The sequence below is a fragment of the Pristiophorus japonicus genome, chromosome 7, assembly GCF_044704955.1.
Source record: "Pristiophorus japonicus isolate sPriJap1 chromosome 7, sPriJap1.hap1, whole genome shotgun sequence".
NCBI lineage: Eukaryota > Metazoa > Chordata > Chondrichthyes > Pristiophoridae > Pristiophorus > Pristiophorus japonicus.
The window spans coordinates 218,611,900-218,633,705 of NC_091983.1; the positions used below are offsets into that span (position 1 = coordinate 218,611,900).

Below are 21,806 nucleotides of genomic sequence, written 5' to 3' on the forward strand. Positions count from 1 at the left end.
CTAGCCTGCACCGCCATTCAACGAGTTCATGGCTGAACATGAAACTTCAGTACCCACTTCCTGCTTTCACGCCATACCCCTTGATCCCCCGAGTAGTAAGGACTTCATCTAACTCCCTTTTGAATATATTTAGTGAATTGGCCTCAACTACTTCCTGTGGTAGAGAATTCCACAGGTTCACCACTCTCTGGGTGAAGAAGTTTCTCCTTATCTCGGTCCTAAATGGCTTACCCCTTATCCTTAGACTGTGACCCCTGGTTCTGGACTTCCCCAACATTGGGAACATTCTTCCTGCATCCAACCTGTCCAAACCCGTCAGAATTTTAAACGTTTCTATGAGGTCCCCTCTCACTCTTCTGAACTCCAGTGAATACAAGCCCAGTTGATTCAGTCTTTCTTGATAGGTCAGTCCCACCATCCCGGGAATCAGTCTGGTGAATCTTCGCTGCACTCCCTCAACAGCAAGTATGTCCTTCCTCAAGTTAGGAGACCAAAACTGTACACAATACTCCAGGTGTGGCCTCACCAAGGCCCTGTACAACTGTAGCAACACCTCCCTGCCCCTGTACTCAAATCCCCTCGCTATGAAGGCCAACATGCCATTTGCTTTCTTAACCGCCTGCTGTACCTGCATGCCAACCTTCAATGACTGATGTACCATGACACCCAGGTCTCGTTGCACCTTCCCTTTTCCTAATCTGTCACCATTCAGATAATAGTCTGTCTCTCTGTTTTTACCACCAAAGTGAATAACCTCACATTTATCCACATTATACTTCATCTGCCACGCATTTGCCCACTCACCTAACCTATCCAAGTCACTCTGTAGCCTCATAGCATCCTCCTCGCAGCTCACACTGCCACCCAACTTAGTGTCATCCGCAAATTTGGAGATACTACATTTAATCCCCTCGTCTAAATCATTAATGTACAATGTAAACAGCTGGGGCCCCAGCACAGAACCCTGCGGTACCCCATTAGTCACTGCCTGCCATTCCGAAAAGTACCCATTTACTCCTACTCTTTGCTTCCTGTCTGACAACCAGTTCTCAATCCACGTCAGCACACTACCCCCAATCCCATGTGCTTTAACTTTGCACATTAATCTCCTGTGTGGGACCTTGTCGAAAGCCTTCTGAAAGTCCAAATATACCACATCAACTGGTACTCCTTTGTCCACTTTATTGGAAACATCCTCAAAAAATTCCAGAAGATTTGTCAAGCATGATCTCCCTTTTACAAATCCATGCTGACTTGGACCTATCATGTCACCATTTTCCAAATGCGCTGCTATGACATCCTTAATAATTGATTCCATCATTTTACCCACTACTGAGGTCAGGCTGACCGGTCTATAATTCCCTGCTTTCCCTCCTTTTTTAAAAAGTGGGGTTACATTGGCTACCCTCCACTCGATAGGAACTGATCCAGAGTCAATGGAATGTTGGAAAATGACTGTCAATGCATCCGCTATTTCCAAGGCCACCTCCTTAAGTACTCTGGGATGCAGTCCATCAGGCCCTGGGGATTTATCGGCCTTCAATCCCATCAATTTCCCCAACACAATTTCCCGACTAATAAAGATTTCCCTCAGTTCCTCCTCCTTAATAGACCCTCTGACCACTTTTATATCCGGAAGGTTGTTTGTGTCCTCCTTAGTGAATACTGAACCAAAGTACTTGTTCAATTGGTCTGCCATTTCTTTGTTCCCCGTTATGACTTCCCCTGATTCTGACTGCAGGGGACCTACGTTTGTCTTTACTAACCTCTTTCTCTTTACATACCTATAGAAACTTTTGCAATCCGCCTTAATGTTCCCTGCAAGCTTCTTCTCGTACTCCATTTTCCCTACCCTAATCAAACCCTTTGTCCTCCTCTGCTGAGTTCTAAATTTCTCCCAGTCCCCAGGTTCGCTGCTATTTCTGGCCAATTTGTATGCCACTTCCTTGGCTTTAATACTATCCCTGATTTCCCTAGATAGCCACGGTTGAGCCACCTTCCCTTTTTTATTTTTACGCCAGACAGGAATGTACAATTGTTGTAATTCATCCATGCGTTCTCTAAATGTCTGCCATTGCCCATCCACAGTCAACCCCTTAAGTATCATTAGCCAATCTATCTTAGCCAATTCATGCCTCATACCTTCAAAGTTACCCTTCTTTAAGTTCTGGACCATGGTCTCTGAATTAACTGTTTCATTCTCCATCCTAATGCAGAATTCCACCATATTATGGTCACTCTTCCCCAAGGGGCCTCGCACAATGAGATTGCTAATTAATCCTCTCTCATTACACAACACCCAGTCTAAGATGGCCTCCCCCCTAGTTGGTTCCTCGACATATTGGTCTAGAAAACCATCCCTTATGCATTCCAGGAAATCCTCCTCCACCGTATTGCTTCCAGTTTGGCTAGCCCAATCTATGTGCATATTAAAGTCACCCATTATAACTGCTGTACCTTTATTGCATGCACTCCTAATTTCCTGTTTGATGCCCTCCCCAACATCACTACTACTGTTTGGAGGTCTGTACACAACTCCCACTAACGATTTTTGCCCTTTAGTGTTCTGCAGCTCTACCCATATAGATTCCACATCATCCAAGCTAATGTCTTTCCTAACTATTGCATTAATCTCCTCTTTAACCAGCAATGCTACCCCACCTCCTTTTCCTTTTATTCTGTCCTTCCTGAATGTTGAATACCCCTGGATGTTGAGTTCCCAGCCCTGATCATCCTGGAGCCACGTCTCCGTAATCCCAATCACATCATATTTGTTAACATCTATTTGCACAATTAATTCATCCACCTTATTGCGGATACTCCTTGCATTAAGACACAAAGCCTTCAGGATTGCTTTTTTAACACCACTGCTCAAGCCATGTATTCATCTGCGCTATCCTGCGATTCCTACTCTGACTAGCACGTGGCACTGGTAGCAATCCCGAGATTACTACTTTTGAGGTCCTACTTTTTAATTTAGCTCCTAGCTCCTTAAATTCTTTTCGTAGGACCTCATCACTTTTTTTACCTATGTCGTTGGTACCAATGTGCACCACGACAACTGGCTGTTCTCCCTCCCATTTCAGAATGTCCTGCACCCGCTCCGAGACATCCTTGACCCTTGCACCAGGGAGGCAACATACCATCCTGGAGTCTCGGTTGCGTCCGCAGAAACGCCTATCTATTCCCCTCACCATCGAATCCCCTATCACTATCGCGCTCCCACTCTTTTTCCTGCCCTCCTTTGCAGCAGAGCCACCTACGGTGCCATGAACTTGGCTGCTGCTGCCCTCCCCTGATGAGTCATCCTCCCCAACAGTACTCAAAGCAGTGTATCTGTTTTGCAGGGGGATGACCACAGGGGACTCCTGCACTATCTTTCTTGCACTGCTCTTCCTGTTGGTCTTCCATTCCCTATCTGGCTGTGGACCCTTCTCCTGCGTTTTATAAACGTTGGACTTTCAAATCTGCCCTCAATGAAAGTCACGAATCTTTAACAGCCGGAACATTCCTTCAACTGCAAATCGGTAAAATCTGTCAAAATGCCTGTCTGCCTATGTGGAACTAAGCAGTAACCATTATTGCCCGATTAAAACTTTACCTGATACTGCGCCTTTAAAAGTGCTCCTCCAGCCGACATGCAATTGAAACACGACAGCAAGCTGTCGTTGTCAGCATCAGCATCACTGGGCGCAGCCAAGTGGGGCGCTGCGTGTTAGCGCAGCCACAAAAACCCTGCCGAATTTAGCAGGAGGCGCTGTTCTCGCCGCGCCCAGGTGAAAACTCATTTGCTCCCTGTTAGCGCCTACCGGGGGCACTAACATGAGGTGCAAAGTAGCCCAATTTCTCCCCCATTATATTACATTTGTATAGAACCTTCGTTAGACCATACTTGGAGTACTGTGGATAGCCCTGATCTCCATATTACAAAAAGAATATAGAGGCATTGGCGAAAGTGCAAACAAGATTTACAAGGATGATACCAAATTGAGAGGTTATGGGGCCGAAATTGCCCCCCGACTAAGAGTAGGCGCACTCACTATTTTTGAAGATTTTTCTCCGCCCCAATCCATGGGTGGAGAATCGAGCGATTTTCAGGGTTTTTTTTGGGACGGGGCGGTGTTCCAGTCGGCTGTGGGGCGGAAGTGCACTTGGATTGGGTCAGCCATCGCTCCGAGTCATCTGCGCCGCGCTGATGATGTCAGCGTGTCACTGATGATGTCACAACATCCCTCCCCTTCAGTTAAAAGGGTGGGCCGCTGCGACCTCTGCACTGAGTTTAGTTTGGCATACTGGGCCACCAGGGAGGGTTTCGGCCAGGCCAGTGGCCTGGCACCCAGGAATGGGTATAGGGCCGGCTGTTGGCGGCCCGGCCAAACCTGTGGCCACTATTGTCGGGTCGGTCGACAAGTAAAATAAAATGGCATCCGTGGCAGTGCGCCCTCTCCTTTAATTTCGGATGGGTCGGTCCATCCGTTTGCCCCCGGTCAGTGAGGCCTATCTGCCTTAAGGAGGAGGGCAGTTTTGGTCTCTATATCTATCAGGACAAATTGAACAGACTGGGGCACTTTTCTCTGGAAAAGAGAAGGCTGAGGGTTGACCTAACACAGGTTTTTTAAATTATGAACAGATTTGATAAGGTTGACGTAGCGAGGATGTTTCCACTTCTGAGAGAAACTGAAATTAGAGATCATGAATACAAGATAGTCACTAATAAATCCAACAAAGAATTCAGGAGAAATATATTTACCCAGAGAGCAGTTAGAATAAGGAACTTGCTGCCACGTGGAGTAGTTGCATAGATGCATTTAAGGGGAAGCTAGCTAAACACGTGAGGGAGAATATGCTGATAGAGGTTAAAGATAGTATTAGATCAAAGCTAGTGGCTCATAATGTTGCCAAGAAGAGCAGTAATTCTGAGGATTGGGAGGATTTTAGAATTTGGCAAAGTAGGACCAAGAAATTGTTAAAGAAAGGGAAAATAGAATATGAGGCGTAAACTAGCGAGAGATGTAAAAACAGACTGTATAGGTATGTAAAAAGGAAAAGATTAGCAAAAGTAAATGTGGGTCCCTTACAGGCTGAGTCAAGAGAAATTATAATGGGAAATAAGGAAATTAAACAAATGCTTTGAATCTGTCTTCACGGAAGAACACCCAAAAAACCTCCCAGAAACATAGAAACATAGAAAATAGGTGCAGGAGTAGGCCATTCGGCCCTTCTAGCCTGCACCGCCATTCAATGAGTTCATGGCTGAACATGCAAATTCAGTACCCCTTCCTGCTTTCTCGCCATACCCCTTGATCCCCCGAGTAGTAAGGACTTCATCTAATTCCCTTTTGAATATATTTAGTGAATTGGCCTCAACTACTTTCTGTGGTAGAGAATTTCACAGGTTCACCACTCTCTGGGTGAAGAAGTTTCTCCTCATCTCGGTCCTAAATGGCTTACCCCTTATCCTTAGACTGTGACCCCTGGTTCTGGACTTCCCCAACATTGGGAACATTCTTCCTGCATCTAACCTGTCTACACCCGTCAGAATTTTAAACGTTTCTATGAGGTCCCCTCTCATTCTTCTGAACTCCAGTAATACAAGCCCAGTTGATCCAGTCTTTCTTGACAGGTCAGTCCCACCATCCCGGGAATCAGTCTGGTGAACCTTCTCTGCACTCCCTCAATAGCAAGAATGTCCTTCCTCAAGTTAGGAGACCAAAACTGTACACAATACTCCAGGTGTGGCCTCACCAAGGCCCTGTACAACTGTAGCAACGCCTCCCTGCCCCTGTACTCAAATTCTCTCGCTATGAAGGCCAACATGCCATTTGCTTTCTTAACCGCCTGCTGTACCTGCATGCCAACCTTCAATAACTGATGTACCATGATGTACTAACGTGAGGTGCAAAGTAGCCAAATAGTGGAGAACCAAGGGTCTAGCGAGAATGAGAAACTGAAAAATTAGTATTAGAGAAAATAATGGGACTAAAAGCTGATAAATTCCTTGGACCTGATGGCCTACATCCTAGGGTTTTGAAAGAGGTGACTATTATAGAAATGGTGGTTGCATTGGTTGTCATCTTCCAAAATTCCATAGATTCTAGAAAGGTTCCCGCAGATTGGAAGGTAGCAAATGTAACCCCGCTATTCAAAAAAGAAGGGAGAAAGAAAATGGGGAACTACAGGCCAGTTAGCCTGACATCAGTAGTAGGGAAAATGCAAGAATCTATTATTAAGGACATGATATCAGGGCACTTCGAAAATATTAATAGGATTGGGCAGAGTCAACACGGATTTATAAAACGGAAATCATGTTTGACAAATCTGTTAGAGTTTTTTGAGGTTGTAACGAGCAGAATAAATAAGGGGGAACCGGTAGATGTGGTGTATTTGGATTTTCAGAAGGCATTTGATAAGGTACCACACAAGAGGTTATGAAACAAAATTAGGGCTCATGGGATTGGGGGTAGTATACGAGCATGGATTGGTTAACGGACAGAAAATAGAGAGTAGGAATGAATGGGTCATTTTTGGGTTGGCAGGATGTAACAAGGGGTGTCGCAAGGATTGGTGCTTGGGCCTCAGCTATTCACAATCTATTTCAATGATTTGGATGAGGGGACCAAATGTGATGTATCCAAGTTTGCTAATGATGCAAAGTGTAGTGGGAATGTAAGTTGTGAGGAGGATGCAAAGAGATTTCAAGGGGATGTAGACAGGTTAAGTGAGTGGGCAAGAACATGGCAAATGGAATATAATGTGGAGAAATGTGAAGTTATCCACTTTGGTACAGGTTGAGCGTCCGAAATCCGGAGTTCCAAAATTCGGAATGTTCCGGAATCCGGACACAGGGCCGATCTGTGGTCGTCCAGAAACCGGAAAATGTTCCGAAATCCGGACTCCCCCCGCCTCAGCGACCCGACTTTGCCCCGGCTCTCGGTGGCCTGACCTCGCCCCGGCCCAATCTCACCCCAGCCTTCAGTGGCCCGACCTCCCCTCAGCACTACCTCGCTCCGGCCCTCGGCGGCCCGACCTTGCCCCGGCCCTCAGCGGCCCGAACTCACTCTGCCCAACCTCACCCCGGCCCTCAGCGGCCCGAACTCACTCCGGCCCGACCTCACCCCAACCCTCAGTGGCCCGAACTCACTCCGGCCCGACCTCACCCCGGCCCTCGGCGGCCCGAACTCACTCCGGCCCGACCTCACCTCGGCCCTCGGCGGCCCGAACTCACTCCGGCCCGACCTCACCCCGGCCCTCGGCCCGAACTCACTCCGGCCCGAACTCACCCCGACCCTCAGCGGCCCGAACTCACTCCGGCCCGACCTCACCCCGGCCCTCAGCGGCCCAAACTCACTCCGGCCCGACCTCACCCCGGCCCTCGGCCCGAACTCACTCCGGCCTGACCTCACCCCGGCCCTCAGCGGCCCGACCTCAACCCGGCCCTCAGCGGCCCGAACTCACCCCGGTCCTCGGCCCGAACTCACTCCGGCCTGACCTCACCCCGGCCCTCAGCGGCCCGAACTCACTCCGGCCCGACCTCACCCCGGCCCTCGGCCCGAACTCACTCCGGCCCGACCTCACCCCGGCCCTCAGCGGCCCGAACTCACTCCGGCCCGACCTCGGCGGCCCGAACTCACTCCGGCCCGACCTCACCCTGGCCCTCGGCCCGAACTCACTCCGGCCCGACCTCACCCCGGCCCTCAGCGGCCCGAACTCACTCCGGCCTGACCTCACCCCGGCCCTCAGCGGCCCGAACTCACTCCGGCCCGACCTCACCCCGGCCCTCAGCGGCCCGAACTCACTCCGGCCCGACCTCACCCCGGCCCTCGGCCCGAACTCACTCCGGCCCGACCTCACCCCGGCCCTCAGCGGCCCGAACTCACTCCGGCCCGACCTCGGCGGCCCGAACTCACTCCGGCCCGACCTCACCCTGGCCCTCGGCCCGAACTCACTCCGGCCCGACCTCACCCCGGCCCTCAGCGGCCCGAACTCACTCCGGCCCGACCTCACCCCGGCCCTCGGCCCGAACTCACTCCGGCCCGACCTCACCCCGGCCCTCAGCGGCCCGAACTCACTCCACCCCGACCTCAGCGGCCCGAACTCACTCCGGCCCGACCTCACCCCGGCCCTCGGCGGCCCGAACTCACTCCGTCCCGACCTCACCCCGGCCCTCGGCGGCCCGAACTCACTCCGGCCCGACCTCACCCCGGCCCTCGGCGGCCCGAACTCTCTCTGTCCCGACCTCGGCGGCCCGAACTCACTCCGGCCCGACCTCACCCCGGCCCTCGGCGGCCCGAACTCACTCCGTCCCGACCTCACCCCGGCCCTCGGCGGCCCGAACTCACTCCGGCCCGACCTCACCCCGGCCCTCGGCGGCTCGAACTCTCTCTGTCCCGACCTCGGCGGCCCGAACTCACTCCGGCCCGACCTCACCCCGGCCCTCGGCGGCCCGAACTCACTCCCCCCGGCCCTCGGCGGCCCGAACTCACTCCCCCCGGTCCTCGGCGGCCCGAACTCACTCCGGCCCGACCTCACCTCGGCCCTCGGCGGCCCGAACTCACTCAGGCCCGACCTCACCACGGCCCTCGGCGGCCCTACCTCGCCCCGGCCCTACCTCGCTTCAGCCCTTGGCGGCCCGACCTCAACCCGGCCCGACCTCGCTCCGGCCCTCAGCAGCCCAACGTCGCCCCGGTCCTCGGCAGCCCGACCTCACTCCGGCCCGACCTCTGGCCCGACTTCGCCGCGACTTCGCCCACCCCGGCCCTTGGTGGCCCGACTTCGCCCTGACCCCAGCTCCACCCCTTCTCCGCCTTACCTCGGTAGGCCGACCTCACCCCCCTTACCTTGGCTGCCCGACCCCACCTACCTTGGCCCAGGCAAAGACGTTCCAAAATCTGGAAATACCCGGAATCCGGAACGGCCTCGGTCCCGAGGCTTCCGGATTTTGGACACTCAACCTTTAGTAAAAATAGAAAAGCGGAGTATTTTTTAAACGATAATAAATTAGGAAATGTTGGTATTCAGGAGGACCTGGGTATCCTTGTACACGAATCACTTAAAGTTAACATGCAGGTACAGCATGCAATTAAGAAAGCAAATTGTATGTTGACCTTTATTACAAGAGGATTTGAGTATAAGAGTAAAGATGGCTTACTGCAATTATATAGGGCTCTGGTGAGACCACAACTGGGGCTACAACCTCCACTTTTGTGCTTATCGCCCAAAAATGGGGGTTATTTCTGGCATGGACGTTAAAAAAGGGTTTTCAGATCGCCGGCTTCTCGCCCATTCTCAAAACACCTCGTTTACATTTTTGAAAATGGGCGTTACCACGAGCGATATCAAATGGCGTTAAATTTTTTTGACCTTCTGCCATAAAGTATGGCCGTCCTTAGCAACGGCATGGCAACGCTCGATTCCCGCGATTCAGGAGGTCAAGAGTCATCATGACATGCGCAGAAGAGGAGGTCAGGGGTCATCATGACATCTGCAGAAGAGAGGGAGCTCAGAGGCACTGAAAGTGTGTGTGGCTGTGGTGTGTGCTTGTCTGGCTGTTGTGGGAGGCACGATGGAGATTCAGCAGTAGCAAAAAGCCTACTAAGCACCAAGGACATAGTTGGCACCAAGTTTTTATCCAACAAATAAGATATAACATGGAAGGGATGGAGGAGGCCCTGGAGCTGATAGCCAGGAACACTGGTGGCAGAGGGCTCCCAGTGGTCCCAGAGTGCTGCACTGCACCCCAAGGTACCGCAGCCCCATTGCCAATCACACATGAGAGTCAGGAGCAACATCTTGCTTCTGGCTCAGAGCATGTTCCCACCTCGGGACCATCCTCTCCCGTATCCGTCCACGCACTGCCTCTCGATTGTCACTGCCTGCCCCCCCCCCCACCCCCTGCAATGAAGCATTGCCTGAGGACCTCCTCGGCCAGGCGGCTTGGAGTCAGGAGGGGAAGGGGAAGGGGTAGAGCTGGGGAGGAGGAGCGGGGGTGGGGAGGTGGGGGGGGGCAGAAGGGTTGGTTTGTACAGAAATACTGATGATTTCAGACTAATGTTCGGTTTAAATGTTTTTTATTTAACAAAACCTTGTAGCGCATTGGCTCAGATAGCTGCACCATTACACGCTGGTGATTCCTTTACATCAAAGGGTATAATCACACTTGACTTCAATCAACTTAAACTTTAACTGTCACCAAGGTGATGCCCACCATTGATGTATAACCTGCACACCCAGCAGTGTGTCAGCCTTGTAAATAACACCAACGTTTTTTCAGGCAAAGCGATCATTGATGAGCTCCTGACGTAAGGCTCTTGCAGCTATCATGCCACTATGGGCCCTTTCATGCAGTCTATAGGGGGGTGGGGGCATGGCTTCAGCGTCAGCCAGATTGTCTGGGCCAATGTCAGCGTCAACCAAACTGGTAGCAATACGGTGGAGGAGGATTTCCTGGAGTGTATTAGGGATGGTTTTCTGGACCAATATGTCGAGGAACCAACTAGAGGGCTGGGTGATGTGTAATGAGAAAGGACTAATTAGCAATCTTGTGCGATGCCCCTTGGGGAAGAGTGACCATAATATGGTAGAATTCTTTATTAAGATGGAGAGTGACACAGTGAATTCAGAGACTAGGGTCCTGAACTTAAGGAAAGGTAACTTCGATGGTCTAAGACGTGAATTGGCTGGCAAATGATACTTAAAGGGTTGCCGATGGATAGGCAATGGCAAACATTTAAAGATCACATGGATGAACTTCAACAATTGTACATCCCTGTCTGGAGTAAAAATAAAATGGAGAAAGTGGCGCAACCGTGGCTAACAAGGGAAATTAAGGATAGTTTTAAATCCAAGGAAGAGGCTTATAAATTGTCCAGAAAAAGCAGCAAACCTGAGGACTGGGAGAAATTCAGAATTCAGCAGAGGAGGACAAAGGGTTTAATTAGGAAGGGGAAAATAGAGTATGAGAGGAAGCTTTCCGGGAACATAAAAACTGACTGCAAAAGCTTCTATAGATATGTGAAGAGAAGAAGATTAGTGAAGACAACAGTAGGTCCCTTGCAGTCAGATTCAGGTGAATTTATAATGGGGAACAAAGAAATGGCAGACCAGTTGAACAAATACTTTGGTTCTGTCTTCACAAAGGAAGACACAAATAACCTTCCGGAAGTACTAGGAGACCGAGGGTCTAGTGAGAAGGAGGAGGAACTGAAAGATATCCTTATTAGGCAGGAAATTGTGTTGGGGAAATTGATGGGATTGAAGGCCGATAAATCCCTGGGGCCTGATAGTCTGCATCCCAGAGTACTTAAGGAAATGGCCCTAGAAATAGTGGATGCATTGGTGATCATTTTCCAACAGTCTATCGACTCTGGATCAGTTCCTATGGACTGGAGGGTAGCCAATGTAACGCCACTTTTTAAAAAAGGAGGGAGAGAGAAAACGGGTAATTATAGACCAGTTAGCCTGACATCAGTAGTGGGGAAAATGTTGGAATCAATTATTAAAGATGAAATAACAGCGCATTTGGAAAGCAGTGACAGGATCGGTCCAAGTCAGCATGGATTTATGAAAGGGAAATCATGCTTGACAAATCTTCTGGAATTTTTTGAGGATGTAACTGGTAGAGTGGACAAGGGAGAACCAGTGGATGTGGTGTATTTGAACTTGCAAAAGGCTTTTTACAAGGTCCCACAGAAGAGATTGGTGTGCAAAATTAAAGCACATGGTATTGGGGGGTAATGTACTGACGTGGATAGAGAACTGATTGGCAGACAGGAAGCAAAGAGTCGGGATAAACGGGTCCTTTTCAGAATGGCAGGCAGTGACTCAGTGCTGGGACCCCAGCTCTTTACAATATACATTAATGATTTGGATGAAGGCCTTGAGTGTAATATCTCCAAGTTTGCAGATGACACTTAGCTGGGTGGCGGTGTGAGCTGTGAGGAGGACGCTAAGAGGCTGCAGGGTGACTTGGACAGGTTAGGTGAGTGGGCAAATGCATGGCAGATGCAGTATAATGTGGATAAATGTGAGGTTATCCACTTTGGGAGCAAAAACACAAAGGCAGCATATTATCGGAATGGCGGAAAATTAGGAAAAGGGGAGGTGCAACGAGACCTGGGTGTCATGGTGCATCAGTCATTGAAACTTAGCATGTAGGTACAGCAGACGGTGAAGAAGGCAAATGGTATGTTGGCCTTCATAGCTAGGGGTTTTGAGTATAGGAGCAGGGAGGTCTTACTACAGTTGTACAGGGCCTTAGTGAGGCCTCACCTGGAATATTGTGTTCAGTTTTGGTCACCTAATCTGAGGAAGGACGTTCTTGCTATTGAGGGAGTGCAGCGAAGGTTCACCAGACTGATTCCCAGGTTGGCTGGACTGACATATGAGGATAGATTGGATCGATTGGGCCTGTATTCACTGGAGTTTAGAAGGATGAGAGGGGGATCTCATAGAAACATATAAAATTCTGACGGGACTGGACAGGTTAGATGCAGGAAGAATGTTCCTGATGTTGGGGAAGTCCAGAACCACGGGTCACAGTCTAAGGATAAGGGGTAAGCTATTTAGGACCGAGATGAGGAGAAACTTCTTCACTCAGAGAGTTGTTAACCTGTGGAATTCCCTACCGCAGAGAGTTGTTGATGCCAGTTCATTGTATATCTTCAAGAAGGAGTTAGATATGGCCCTTACGGCTAAAGGGATCAAGGGGTATGGAGAGAAAGCAGGAAAGGGGTACTGAGGTGAATGATCAGCCATGATCTTATTGAAAGGTGGTGCAGGCTCGAAGGCCGAATGGCCTACTCCTGCACCTATTTTCTATGTTTCTATGTCCGCCTCCTCGTCTTCCTCGTCTTCTCTCTGGTGAGGTGGACTGTCAGACTCATCAGGCAATTCTTGTCCCCTCCTGATAGCCAAGTTGTGTAGCATGGAGCACACCACGACGAATTGAGCTACCTGCTCAGCGTGGAATTGGAGCTCGCCTCCTGAGTGGTCCAGGCATCTAAAGCACTGCTTCAGCACTCCAATGGTTTTCTCCATGATATTGCGAGTTGCTCTGTGGCCCTCGTTGTATCACCTCTCGGCCTCGGTGAGTGTGTCACGCAGGGGGCGTCATCAGCCAGGTGGCGAGGCCATATCCTTTGTCACCAAGCATCCAGCATTTACCTGGTGGCTCATTGTTAAACAAGTCAGATACAGTGCTCTCACGCAGGATGTGAACATCATGGATGCTGCCCGGAAATTGAGCATTCACTGCCAGTATAATTTGCTGGTGGTCGGCAACCAGTTGGACATTCAGGGAGTGAAATCCCTTGCGGTTCCTGAAAACCTCAGCATCCTGAAAAGGTGCCCGCATCGCGATTTGCATACAGTCTTTTGCTCCCTGCACCTTGGGGAAGTTTGCAATTCTGGAGAATCCTAGAGCCCTCTCACTCTGTGCCTCCCTGGTCATAGGGAAACTGATCAAGTCCCTCCTGCGTGCGTACAGGGCTTCAGTGACCTGTCTAATGTAGCGATGTGTGGTATGCTGAGAAAGTCTGCAAATGTCTCCAGCTGTGGCCTGAAAAGAACCCGAGGTGTCGAACACCAGTGCCGCGGTGACTTTGACCTCGACGGACAGTGCAGTACTGCTGGTGCTGGCAGGCTGCAGATCTGCCCTTTTCAGCTGGCATACCTCAGTGATAACCCCTTTGTGGAAGCGCAGTCTCCGAAGGCAGGTGGTGTCGGGCAAGTCGAGGTAAGAATGCTTCTCCCTGTACTTGCGGGGGCTATAACATCTGGTCCTCCTCATCTGTCTTTCACGCCCATTGGGCACATAATGCAGTGCAGCGTTCCTTCAGCGATGTCGAGTCTGCTGCATGTATTTGTCACCGAGAGGGTGAGAAAGGACAGGCCCCATTGCAGTAGCTCGCTGTTTTCCACCGATTGGTCACAAACAAGGAATGTCCCGACTGTCATGTATTCAACCAGCAATGTAACCCATGTATAATCTGACCTAAGTTGTACACTGTGAGAACAATGACCACTAGGTGGTGAACTTGTGGGAGACACTCCTAACCTGGACCTTCAGATATAAAAGGGGAAGCTCCACCCACTTGAGTGCTAAGGAATAAAGGACAGGTCACAGACTGACCACTCAAGCATGGGCCTCGTGTGCATTTATACTGTGTAGTAAGGACATATCACCGACGAAGACACCTCATCAATTCCAATCGGTCACAGTATGGTCAAGATGTTTTTACAGATGTTCACATCAACACCAATGACCTGCAAAGGATGCGACATATGATGTAGAACATGGCGTCCATAATGCTGTGATTCGTTCCAGTTAGTTCCACTTTTTCTGGGCCTTTTTTTGGGCGAGCGATATTGTGGCCGATATGTATGCGAGGTGGTTAAATTGATGCTGGGCGATCTCATGGCCACTAGTTTCGGTAAATATGCTCTTTACGACAAAAAAAGTGGACGGGCGTTAATATTGAATCTCGGCGTTAAATCCATGGGAAAGTAACACTGGGCGATATAATGGGCGTTGAAATCGCCCATTCTGCTGATTCCGCCCCAAAAAACTGGGCGGGTGGTAATATTTTTTATGGGCGTTAAGCACATGGGGAAAGTAATGCTCGGCGATAAGTTTCTGAAAAATGCCCACCAGTTTCCATTTTGTGCCAAAATGGACGATATCTGGGCGTCATTTCAGCGGTAAAATGGGTGTTAAGTGGGCATTAAGCATGCAAAAAAAGTGGAGGTTCTAGCCCCTGGAGTATTGTATACAGTTTTGATCTCTTTACCTAAGGACGGATATATTTGCCAGAGAGGGACTATAACGAAGGTTCACCAGACTGATTCCTGGGATGGAGGATTGTCCAATGAGGAGAGATTGAGTAGACGAGGCCTATATTTAGAGGTTAGAAGAAGGAGAGGTGATCTCATTGAAACACAAAATTCTTACAGGGCTTGACAGGGTAGATGTAGGGAGGATGTTTCCTCTGGCTGGGGAGTCTAGGACCAGGGGTCACAGTCTCAGAATAAGAGGTCGACCATTTAGGACTGAGATGAGGAGAAATTTCTTCACTCAGAAGGTGGTGAATATTTGGAATTCTCTACCCCAGAGGACTGTGGATGCTCAGTCGTTGAGTATATTCAAGACAGAGATCGATAAATTTCTGAATATTAAGAGATCAAGGGATATGGGGATAGTGCAGGAAAATGGAGTTGAGGTAGAAGATCAGCCATGATCTTATTGAATGGCGGAGCAGGCTCAAGGTGCAGAATGACCTACTCCTGCTCCTATTTCTTATGTGCTATGTTCTTATAGTGTCAGGTGAAGTAGGGTAGGAGGAGCATAAGCACCGGCACAGACCATGTGGGCTAAATGGCCTGTTTTTGTGCTGTAAATTCTGTGTAATTCCTGAAGCTCCAGCTGTTAGGCCTGCCATTGTGTTTAATTTGTTCGTGATCCTGTGGTGGGGATTATTGCCAGGCAAATATTGAACTTTACCTCTAAAAATATTAAACACGCCAGTTCCAACGGCTTCATGAGTGAATACACTACCTGACGTGGTACTGAGCCATGCAGACCAGGAAGATTTGACGCCTGGCCTCTGCTGAGTTAGTTGATCATCCAGAGACACTACAGATGGGTTCAATGATCCTGAGCAAAATGTAGAGAAAAATCATCCAGGGTTCTTCCTCTTAATTGCTATCCAGTGACTGGAAAGTGTACATGTGAAGGGTTTGGTGTTACCCATGAGGTTAAAAAAAATGAAAGACTTTTTGAATTTATGTAGTGCCTTTCACGACCACTGGATGTCCCAAAGCACTTTACAGCCAATGAAGTACTTGTTGAAGTGTAGTCACTGTTATAATGTAGGAAACACAGCAGCCAATTTGCACACAGCAAGCTCCCACAAATAGCAATTTGATGAAGACCAGATAATCTGTGTTAGTCATATTGATTGAAGGATAAATATTATATAGAGTTACATAGTATATACGGCACAGGCCATTCGGGCCAACCAGTCCATGCGTTAATGCTCTACTCTAGCCTCCTCCAGTCATCCCACATCAAAATATATCAGCATAACCCTCTAAACCCTACTCCCTCATATGCTTGTCCAGCTTCCCCTTAACATCGCTACTAGTCAACTTCAACCTTCAACCACTCTCTGTGGTAGCGAGTTCCACATTCTCACCATTCTTTGGGTAAAGAAGTTTCTTCTAAATTCCCTATTGGATTTTCTGGTGACTATTGTACATTGATGGCCTCAAGTGGGGCGGGGGAGGGGGGAGAAACAGTAAACTCTTGTGGGGTCTCCAAGTTGCTCTGCGGAAGCAGGTTTAATAACAGTAACAGTGCTCACTATCATTTCACCTTTCCTTTGATTCAGGTGAACCATTTTCCTGGGCTGGGGTACATCACAAATAAAGGCAATCTTGTGGCATCCAACTTCAGCTACATCCCAAAAGCTTTTCGCATGCCAGAGCAGAAGGAAGAATTCCTTTTGGAGGTGAGAAAACGGAATCATTAATGGCATGCTAGTGTTTTTAGATTTAAATGGATGAATAATTATTTTGTTCACTCTCGTGAAGTGTTATGAATCACTAGTCTCTTGCAGCTTACTTGGTTGCCTTAGGGAGTTGGGGAGAAAACATCCTAAGTTTTCCCTAAAATTTATGATGATTGGAGATTGCACCTTCGAACAAATGGGATGAGTATTGATTGGCCCGATGGTCTTTGATCTCCCTTCATTTCTTTTTGTACATTATGTAAGGAACATATTCCTGTCAGTGCAGTTTGTTGGAGCGGCGATATGGGGGTGATGGAGTGATGGTTTGAGCCCTCTTATCACCGCCACTTTCTGCACTCGGCTTTATCTCGGCTGCATTGCTGTGGACCAGATGGGCGGAGGGAAAAATGAAGAGTGAGTCTCTCACTGGGACCGCTATCCTGCACATCATGGCCCGGAGTTGCATTGGCAGATGCGTAGGAGCACAGGTCCTTTCTTTAGCTGTAGCAGACACGTAACCTCCAACCTCAGAAGGGGAGGATAAGAATGGAGGCGAGGGAAATCAGAGGGAAGCCGTTCCCTGAATCGAAGCCCATAGTGAAGGTGACACGGTGACCACAGAGCTGGAGGAGGCAGCTTTTGTGCCCACGGTTCCCCATATCACTTGTGAAGGATTGTACAACAGAAGCGGCTGCTCCGTCCAGCTTGTTACATGGAGGAAGAGTCAGCCCCAGGCTGCTCCAGCAGGTTGCCAAGCTGAAAAGCAGTGAGGGGGAATTCAGCCTAAGGATTGGGAGCTGGCTCCAAGGAGTCTTTAGAGGAGGGAGAGAAGGAGAGAAAATAAAAAAAAGGAGAAAGATTTACCTGTTGGATGAGTGGTTGAATCTCCATTCGGTGTGGCACTAAGCTGAACTTCCAAAACCGGGAAGGTCCTTGGTCTACCCTAAGTTGGTTAATGTTAGCCGTGGTGGCAGTCAGGGAGGCATTACATTCGACCTGCATTAGAGAAGATATCAGCCAAAGTTGCTATGTGGTGACCCTTACTAGAAAGTACAGTTTTTGGTGCAGGCAGGACCTGACCTCCTTAACTGAATAGCACAGTGTAGGGGTACAAATCTATGTCAAAGAACAAGACTCGAGACACCCATCTGCTTTAAATGGGAAAACACACAAGTTTAATATACGTATTTGGAGACGTGGCCATGTCGGAGATCTGTGCTCAAGTTCCATAACTCATCGCCCCAGAACTCCCCGACTGGCCCAGAGTGCCCCATATTTAAGCTTACAAACTACAAGTGCGTGCGTCATCAAGGTTACAGCAGAAGAATCGACACCTTCCTCGACAAGGTGCATGAGACCCCGAGGTCATTGTTTAAACATTCAGTTCCCCTTTATCAGCAGAAAAACAAGCAGAGATCAATAAAAACAAACATGCAGCTGTGTGCCCCCTTCAACCGTCCCATGTCTTGCTTCCCCTATCTTCACGACTCAGGGTCAGTGGATGTTGGAGTCTAAATATGTTCTTCTGCCAGGCAGACAAATTCTGCTTGACCATTTTTCCTTCCCCATAAGGCCTTATATTAGGTTCATAGCAGGAATAGCCAAAAAATCCCTCAACAATATCCCTCCTTTTGATCCTTGGCTAGCCCAGTTGACCACATTTGTCAATCCGGTTCTCATTTCCCCCGCCCCTGCTGCAGTGATCAGTCGCTAGGTTGGGGAGACCTGAGATCCAGAAGTTTCGGAATTAGATTCCTGTAATCAATAATTTCTTTACCTCCAATGCTGTAGTCCAAGCTCGCTTCTTTGCCGTGCGCCATTTATAAGTATCATAAACAAGTATCCCAATGCCAAAACCAATTGTACAGCCACTAATATATGTGAGATTATTCATATCCATGGGTGTATATTAACATTCAGTCCCCAGTTCCATGCCTTCTCATACCAAGGCGTATATTGAAAGCCTTTTGCAATAGCTTTGTCCAATACACGTAGCTCCTGTTTGATAACGTGGTATCGTTTTATGAATGCCAGCAGGTTTTTTTTTTATATATCTCAGGTCCTCAGGCAGGTGAGGTATTGGCGCAGCCAGTTTACTTTTGTATTGGTATAAATCTTGCTTAATTTCATCAGTCAGGTTCAGGGCAATAGTTTCTCGAGCATGGAAAAACATCATTCATGCTCGTCCAATCGTTACCGGTAGCCTCGGGGTGAAGCAGAAATTGGGATTAGGGATGTTACACTGATAAATACCATAGTCATAAGTTAGTTGGTTGGTTACCACACAGTATTCCCCTTTTCCACGGTAGGCTGAGTGAGTGTGTTCTGACTCTGATGGGCTTATTTCTAAGACACATCCCTTTGTCTGATTAAATCCGCACTCGTCCTTGCTCCCCCAACCCACTGGATGTGGATATATAGGGCCCAAGTTTCCACATGATTTGCGCCTGATTTTTAGGAGCAACTGGTGGAGAACGGACTATCTTAGAAATCGCAATTCTCCACATTTTTGTTTCTGCAGTTCTAGTCAGGTAGAACAGTTCCAATTTGAAACAGAATTTTTTCTTCAAAAGGGGGCGTGTCCGGCCACTGACGCCTGATTTCAAAGTTTCCACAGTGAAAACATACTCCAAACTAACTTAGAATGGAGCAAGTGAAGATTTTTGTAGAACTGAAAAAACCTGTTCTACACATTAAAAAATCAGGTGCAGGTTATAAATTAGGTGTAGGGAATGAGGTGGGGATGGGGGGGGAAGGGAAGTCATTAAATTCTACAATAAATCCTTAGTTATACTTATACAAATATTATACAAATAAATCCAACCTAAATAAACATTTATAAGCAAAGAAAAGATTAAATAAACCATGTTCCTACCTGTGTGAAAGTTCTTCAGGCAGGCCTTTAGGAAGCGGTTTGCCGTCGGGACCGAAGGCTGAACGGGCCGGGCCCGAGATTTCGGGCAGGGCCTGTCCCCAGCACCAGAGGTAGGTGGTGTTGGGTCGGGTCGGCGGGGGAGGAGAGGGGGAGAGGGAGGGAGGGAGAGAGAGAGGGAGAGAGGGAGGGAGAGAGAGGGAGGGGGAGGGAGAGAGAGGGAGAGAGGGAGGGAGAGAGAGGGAGGGGGAGGGAGAGAGAGGGAGGGGGAGGGAGAGAGAGGGAGGGGGAGGGAGAGAGAGGGAGGGGGAGAGAGGGGGAGAGGGAGGGAGGTCAGGTCGGGGATGGAGGTCAGGTCGGGGAGGGGGAGGTCAGGTCGGATCCAGTCCGGGGGCGAGAGTAGAGTCGGGTGGGAGCGGGAGCGGCAGACGCAGACGGGTCGAGTCGGGTCCGCTTTGGTCGGGGGGGGGGAGCAGGGGCGGCAGCTCGTCTTCTCTGAGGAGCAGTTCCTTCAGCTGCTCAGGGTGGGGACGCACTGGAGGATGGGCAGGGTGCTTGATCTCGGAGCTGCAGACGTAGAGGTTACTAAAACCATCAGCCCCCATTTTGACGAGGTCTATGTGACTGAAGTGTCTCCCACCATGAAGTGGCAACTTAAAAAGAAACAGTACAGAGTTCTAGGTCCGGTCGGGGGGGAAAGCAGGAGCAGGAGTCGGCAGGAAGCAGGAGCTGGCCTTAGGAAGAGCCTTATTCACGCATCCCCAGTGAGGCCATTCTGCCAGGGCTAGGGGCTGCGTGCTTCGGGCCCCTCCCACACAGTTTCGGGCGCCTGGAGCTACTGCACTTGCGTGCCCACTGTAGCGCGCATGTGCAGAGCTCCCGGCACTGTTTTTGGCGCAGGGTCCTAGCTCCGCCCCCTACAGCTCCTGCTGCGCCGCGCCGAGGGCCAGAGGACCTGCAGGGAGGTGGAGAATACTGAGGGTTTTTTTAGACGCACTTTGTTAAGCGAAAAACGGGCACCCAGCTCGGAGGGGCGCCCGTTTTTTATCGTGTGGAAACTTGGGCCCATAGTTAGGCTTCCTACCCTGCGGCACCCTGATAATGAGACCCCTCTCATGGTTCCGTTCCGTTTGATCGCATATTGATCCATCGGGTAATACCGCATGTAGCTCTCACCCCGGATTAGATCCAGGTTCTCTACCTCAAACTGGGGATATGGTCCACACTCCTCCTTTGCCATTACCGGAATCATTCGGACCATCCCCACCAGGGCAGAGTGGGAATCATTGCACTTGTAGTCCCACAAAACCTTCCTTGTTGTCTTTCTCCCCCGAGGGGGTTACGACGGTCAATAGTTGTCGTATCGTGCAAGTGTTCCTGTGGTTCCGTTTTCGTCGCGTTGTCGTTGGGCATTGTTTTCGTTTGATCATATTATAAGAGCACAGTTGTCTGGTGTGGTGGTGTTTCTGGGGTCGTCACATCCATTTGGGCAGTGTTCCTAGACATGAGAGTTCCCAAGACCAACGCCCCAATGAGGAGTAATAGCAGGTTCTCCATGATCTAGTTAAACTGAATCAGGTTTTAGTTGGGACCAAGTTTCCACTGTCCTATCCCGTGCATATCTACGCAAGCGCACGTATCCCCACTTAATAGGACCTCGTAGGGTCCTGACCACCGCGGCACAAAACCCGTTCTTCCTGACAGGCCCTTAACCATTACTATGTCCCCTACTTGAGGGAGATCCCCCGGGGACTCCCACTCCTCTTGTTCGTCTCGACCTGCCTGACGTTCTCTCACCTCCCGCTGCATCCCCTTCAGCTGTTTGCTTAACTCCATCACGTACCTCCTAATCTGATCCCATAGAAGGCCCACATCGGATCCTCCCGTAATTATCCCTTCCGGTAATCGCATCGCTTGTCCAGTCATAAGCTCATATGGGGTTAATCCCGTCATTCGGTTAGGAGTCGCCCTTAGTCTCATCAGGATAGCCGGTAGCAACTTCGCCCAGGCCTGTCCAGTCTCTTGGATGGCTTTTGGAACAGCTGTCTTTATTGTCCGATTCATCCGTTCTACCATCCCTGAGCTCTGCGGGTGGTAGGGGATGTGAAATTTTTGTTTAATGCCCAATGTGGCAAATAGTGATTTCATTACCTGCCCTGAGAAGTGGTTTCCCTGATCGGAGTTTATTTGAGTGGGGACACCCCAACAAGGAATCACCTCCTCAGCTAGGATGCGGGCTAACGTGGTCGCCAGTACAATTCCATGTAGCAAAAGCTTCCACCCACCTCATGAATAAATCTGTTATTACTAACAATATTTCTTTCCTCTCGAACTTGGCAGTGGCCCGGTAAAATCAATTTGGATATTCTCCCACGGCCCTCGTGGTCGTGGTTGATGGGGCATTCAAATTTTTATGGCCTTTCCCGGAT

General features: G+C 49.5%; 1 protein-coding gene across 2 annotated transcripts in view; it reads left to right on the plus strand.

The window, feature by feature from the left end:
* LOC139267456 (probable tubulin polyglutamylase ttll-15) overlaps positions 1–21,806 on the plus strand; it is a 196,611-nt gene that overhangs the window by 43,465 nt on the left and 131,340 nt on the right. For both annotated transcript variants that reach the window (XM_070885808.1, XM_070885807.1), the window contains one exon: positions 16,386–16,505. In XM_070885808.1, the coding sequence (XP_070741909.1) occupies positions 16,386–16,505 (120 nt within the window). The remainder of the gene's footprint in view (positions 1–16,385; positions 16,506–21,806) is intronic.